Source organism: Lissotriton helveticus, chromosome 6 (assembly GCF_964261635.1).
Source record: "Lissotriton helveticus chromosome 6, aLisHel1.1, whole genome shotgun sequence".
Taxonomy (NCBI): Eukaryota; Metazoa; Chordata; class Amphibia; order Caudata; family Salamandridae; genus Lissotriton; species Lissotriton helveticus.
In genome coordinates, this window is record NC_136067.1 from 1,038,919,828 (window position 1) to 1,038,925,426 (window position 5,599).

Genomic DNA, 5,599 nt, shown 5'->3' on the forward strand with positions numbered 1-5,599 from the left:
TTTTAAGTCTCCTGTTTATCTTTGTAATGTTCTATTGTGTGTAACACTTTCCTCTTGTAACGTAACTGGGTCTATTGTACAGCGCTCTGACACCTTCGGGTAATTTCCGCGCTTTATAAAAATGGACTTAATAAATAAATAAAATACTACCCGTTCCTATGCTACTTTTCATAGCATCCCTACTTTGATCCTGCGGATAGCCCTGGTCCCCCCAGCTCCGCCCCTTTCGAGGTGTCCATCGCACTGGTACTCCAGGCTCCGCCCTGTGATCCGGGCCACGCCCTGGGCCTCTTAGCCTCAGCTCGTAGACTCCTATCCGCTCCTGGGCTTAGATGTCCTCTTGTGTCGCTCATCCTCCTTCATCCTTCAAGGCCCCGCCCACCTCTCGGCGGGCCCCGCCCCCGCGCTCCTCCCCTGAGCGCCGATAGAATGACTACTCCCGCCTCCGCTCCGGGCTCCAAAGCTCTGTCTGTCCGTGTGTCCGGTCTCCAGAGCCGGAGGGTCCGTCGCTGCTGCCAGCCTCGCCCACCCTCCCCTGCACCGGGTGCAGCATGTCCACGGGCTCCCTGAGCGACGCCGAGGACCCCGCGGAGGGCTCGGGCAGCTCCCTGAAGATGGACGGCACCTCCAACGAGAGCGGCGCCGAGGGCTCCCCCTGCGGCTCCCCTCGCAAGGGCCGCCGGAGGAAGGCGGGCGGCAAGCGCAGCCCCGCGGCGGGCCCCGAGGGCCGCCAGGGCCAGAGGAACGCGGCCAACGCGCGGGAGCGCGCGCGCATGCGCGTGCTGAGCAAGGCCTTCTCGCGCCTCAAGACCACCCTGCCCTGGGTGCCGCCCGACACCAAGCTCTCCAAGCTCGACACGCTGCGCCTGGCCTCTAGCTACATCGCGCACCTGCGCCAGGTGCTGGCCAACGACAAGTACGAGCACGGCTACGTCCACCCCGTCAACCTGGTACGGCCCCGCGGCACCTGTCTGCCTGGACGACGTGTGTGCTCTCAGCCTCTGTGTGCATGTTTGTGTATCTTCACTGTGTGCACTCTAGATACATGTTTGTGTACTTTGTATATGCGTTCTGTGTGCTGTATTTGCAGGTTTGTGTACTTGAACTGTGTGTGGTATGTATTGTGTGGGTTGTCTAAATCTGCTTTATATACTTTGTATATGTGGTGTGTGTGCTCTAAATGTATGCCTTTGTACTTTATATACATCCTTATTCTGCATATGTTTATCTGAATGTGTATGGATGCTCGTATTCTCTGTGTATACTCTATGCATATATGAGCGCATTCTATATTTTTTTTTTATGTGTCAGTGTATAAATATTTTCTGTGTTAACTGTTTATGCTTGTTTGAGTACGTTGATTATGTGTGTATGTATGTTCTGCATATCTGTATGTGAGGCTGTGTGCTTGTGTGTACTCTCTATATGCATGTTTTTGTTTTGGAGTTCGTTTGTGTATGTACTCTGCCTACGTATATATAGGAGAGTGTAATATGTATTTGTCTGCCTTTGTAATGTGGATAAATTCGTTTTATGCCTGCGTGTACAGTTATGTTTCCTACGTACTATTTGTCTCTACACTGTGTGTGTGTGTATTTAACTTGTGTACTTAAGGTCTGTACTCTTCATCTGTGGATTTATCTATGTGGAATAAATGTTCTTTTTTTTTTTCTCGGGTTGTGTTTGATTGTGGTCGTTGGGCTGAGGTTCAGCACAGTTTTCTGGTAATTGTGCATTTTTGTGAAGGAGCAGACCAGTTGGGATGTATATATGTGTAATTTGGAAAACATGTTTTTATATACTTGAGGGCAAAGTGGATATTCATTTATGTAAACACGCGCGTGAATGAGCATATGCGAGAACGATGGATTTCGACATTCATATGCATGTATATATGTGAGGCATCTCTGTTGCTTAGTAGGTTATGACCTATCGAGGTAATTATAACATAACGATAATCCAGTTATAATGTAGCATGGCAGCTTAACTGTGTTTTCGAGTACTACCATGGTAGGGAGAGGCCATGCCACCTACGGGTTGGCACCTATCTCCACTAAATCCGTTCTCTGTGACAAGCTGGCAGCTCACTCTCCCGAGTACTCACCAATAAGCTGCGCGCGCACGATATATGTCAGGGGAGTTCCATGTTGGTGTCCGTGTCATGTATCATTGCGTTCTATGAGTAAGACCTACCTTGCTCTTAAATCTTTAGATACAGCTGTGCTCTGAAGGGGGTTTGGTGGACCCCCCCGCAGCTGTTAAATGTTTTATATATATTCCAGCCACAGGGCGATATAGGTTATTTCAGAATACATAGGTGTGCCGCCTAGGCTGTATATGCCGCGTATATATAGGACTAATTAGATTGGAGTGATAGTTCGATAAACGCATATAAAATAAATCACTTTCACGCTGCTGCCCATTTATCCAGATAATATACACTTTTGAAGTGCCTCCGAGAGGGGATCCAGAGATCCACTGTCTTCTGTCCATCCCCGCGCACAAATGTATCTTTTTTCTGCACGTGGTTTTAACTCACGTCGTTCTTATTTACATTCGGACTTCCTTACATAGATATAAATTCGTTTTATCGCGCTAATTTAAAATAAATTACTATCATGCCGCTACCCATTTACATATTCCGATTCATAAACGGCAACTTCCACATTCATCAGAATATTACAATCGTAGAACACTTCCAGTTTTGTGTTATTAAGTCGATCGCCCTTTCGAACATAGTTTGCATTCAGTGCAAACGAAGCACTGCTCAATTATGTTCCCTTTCCAATAATATGTGTAATAATCCCACAGTATAAACTGTAATAGCTATGTGATTATATAAAAAAAACTGTGAAACCCGTAGAGTGGTTAATCAATAAATTAAACAAGGTGCAATGATTATTCAATTATACTGAAGCAACAGTCTTTGTAGAATGCGTTGCTTTTTTAAAATAATTTCCCCAGGAACGCAATAGCATTAAGTAAACCTCATCCACAAATAATGTATCATTTCAGCAGCAGAAAACATTTTACTTTGTGTAAAATACCAACCTCCACAAGGAACCAATCTATAACACAGTGGAGGCGCTTTCTACATCTCGTCAGGGGTAGTAAGTGCTATGTAAAAGAAAATTACTATTTCAAATAGCTGTTTGTATATCACATCGTTTCAACGCCTGGCCATCTGACCTGTCAAGTGTGTGGCCGGAAGTAGAGCTCAGTGATTTGAACGCTCGCCGCTAATACAGTACAGTGAGCAAGCCACAAGATCCTATCCTAGCAACTCGTCCTTCGGAATTAGGTATATTGAATACCATTAATTTGGTATGTGTGTTTTTGACGCCTGTAGTAATAGCGGCACGAAGCGCTACATCAAAAATACATGTCTGATGGCCATCTTTGTTGTCAACACTTCAATTAATTGCACTGTTTTAAATTGGCCGACTTTATCGGAGATCGTCAACAACGGGCGTCCATTTACCCGTATGTATATGATTTGTGAATGTTTAAGATTGTTTTGTTGTTTCTCAGTTTGGCTCTTAAACAACATCCCGCTGGTGTGTCCGCCTGCTTCAATTCGCATCTCGTAGCTGCTTTCCACTTTGATTTGTTTGCAATAGTGTCCAGTGCTGTTTATCGCCCCCCGCTTTGTATTTCATTCTCTATTACACCTTTTGTTGATATAGTCTGTAAAGTGTAGTAGAATGGCCCTGTTTTTTAACGTATCTTCCTGTAGACCGGGGCTTGCAGTGACAGCGCCGCATGATGCTCTCCAGGCCTCTGGGCGGGTGTTATCTGTCTGTGCTGTACGACTCTCTGTTAATTGTATCCTCTTGTAAACCGTCCATTGTACATGTGGGATGCCACCAGGCCTGGCTCTGCGAGGTTACACTGCAGCCAATCACCGCAGCCGGGTACCGCACAGTATATCTAAGAGGAGAGACTAAGCTTCCCAGAAGTAAACATGGGACTGCCATTGTGCATCCCTGTACGGGAAAGGACAAGCGGTTCTTCTTTCTCAGACAGAAACGTCTGCTGTTCTTTTAAAGTGTTGCTGCGCAGACCGTGGGAACGCCAGACTTTGCCTATCAACCCAGACTCTGGGAAATATAACTTTGTGTGCCAGTTAACTGTTGTTAACGGTTTGCACCGGACGAGGATGTAGTAAATGGTTTTAAACATTGACTATGTGAGCTAGCGAAAAAAACAAAGGGATTTCTAGAATTAAACTACTAATAAAAACCAATTTACACCAGTAATAAGACGCAACGGGGTTGATTTTCTACATATTGTATGATATTGTAATAGCATTTGTATAGCGCTTACTACCCCTGACGAGGCGTCGAAGCGCTTTAAATATAGTGCTAGGAGGCCAGAAAATTGTGTAACGCAGCGCTACACACTTGCCCCGTCATGAAAATTAGCAAAAGAAAACGTGCTGTAGCACTTCAATTGTTGTCCATAACGTAGTTTTGCATCATTTGGGCCCAGTAAAAAAAAATCTCACACTTGTAATTGGTGAACTGGAATAAGATTGTTAAGTGTGAGGCTCTTCAAAGACACGATTAGGGGCCGCCCACATGGCTTATGTGAGACTCGCGATACGTTATTGAAATGTGCCCCAGGATGTGACGCTTGCTTTATTGTGTGGAGAATGCCGTGTAAGGTATACGTGGTACACTCAGTTTATGAAACTGTGCTCCATCCACTGTGTGAGAATCAGTCGTGTTGTAATTCTTTCTCAAAGGTGCTAAACATATGCTCAGTTCTCGACTACTTCAAATGTGTGACTCTCACGCTGAACGTCAGGCTTTCCTGTCAACGCTCATATTTTCTTTCTGTTTTCCCCTTAGACTTGGCCCTTCATGGTGGCTGGCAAGCCGGAGAGCGACCTGAAAGAAATGGGGAGCAGCAGCCGCCTCTGTGGACCCACGGCCTCCTGACCCGTCCTGCCTCGTTTCTTTCCCGCCAAAAAAGCACTAGCCCGCAGACTCTCCTCGGAGCTTGGGCAAACCGCGTCCAGTGTGTCACAGGCACTCCGCGGCGACAGGATCCGCTCGCACCGCAAGGAGGCCACCTGTACACGAGGGAAGTGACAATGTGCCTAGAGACCTACGGATATTTAAGCGCCGCCTTTGCTGCGTTAGCCTCGCTGGCTCGAGAGCTTCGCAGCGCCTTGCTCTTAAATGTACAGTCCCGCGCGAGTCAAGTGTGGATGCCTAGGAATAGAGTTGACTTTGATAGTCACAGTTGTAAATAAATGCACAACAAAGATCTATAAATATATATATATATTTTTTCCTCGAACAAGTTATTTTACTGAATAAATTACATTTTTACAATGAGATGGTTATTTCTATGTTCTCAGGGGGCCACCTTGTTAATCAAAATATGACGGGCTGTGTAAGGCCTAAGCCCAATGCACGCGGGGGGGGGGGGGGGGGGGGAGGGAGGAGGACAAATGACAAATCAAGTAGCCTGCAGTATGGGGGAGGCCTGGCCGAGATTGTGGAAGGAGTAGGTGTTTAATGCAGATGACGTGGGATATGTTTGTCATTTGACCAGACTACTTCTGTGATTTAGACATTGGTTCTGCTGC

The 5,599-nt window shown here is 46.2% G+C and overlaps 1 protein-coding gene across 1 annotated transcript; it reads left to right on the top strand.

Moving 5' to 3' along the window:
• Window positions 1-487: 487 nt before the first annotated feature.
• Window positions 488-5,345, top strand: TCF21 (transcription factor 21). Its single transcript, XM_078646929.1, has 2 exons — window positions 488-950; window positions 4,854-5,345. Exons 1-2 carry the CDS (start codon window positions 552-554, stop codon window positions 4,941-4,943), a joined length of 489 nt encoding a protein of 162 aa, XP_078503055.1. The 5' UTR covers window positions 488-551; the 3' UTR covers window positions 4,944-5,345.
• The last annotated feature ends 254 nt before the right edge of the window (window positions 5,346-5,599 follow it).

Excerpts from the sequence above, each read along its gene's own strand:
- TCF21 (XM_078646929.1), top strand. The coding sequence starts at position 552 with ATGTCCACGGGCTCCCTGAGCGACGCCGAGGACCCCGCGGAGGGCTCG. Across the intron at positions 951-4,853 it reads ACGTCCACCCCGTCAACCTG|ACTTGGCCCTTCATGGTGGC; the intron begins GTACGGCCCCGC and ends TTTTCCCCTTAG.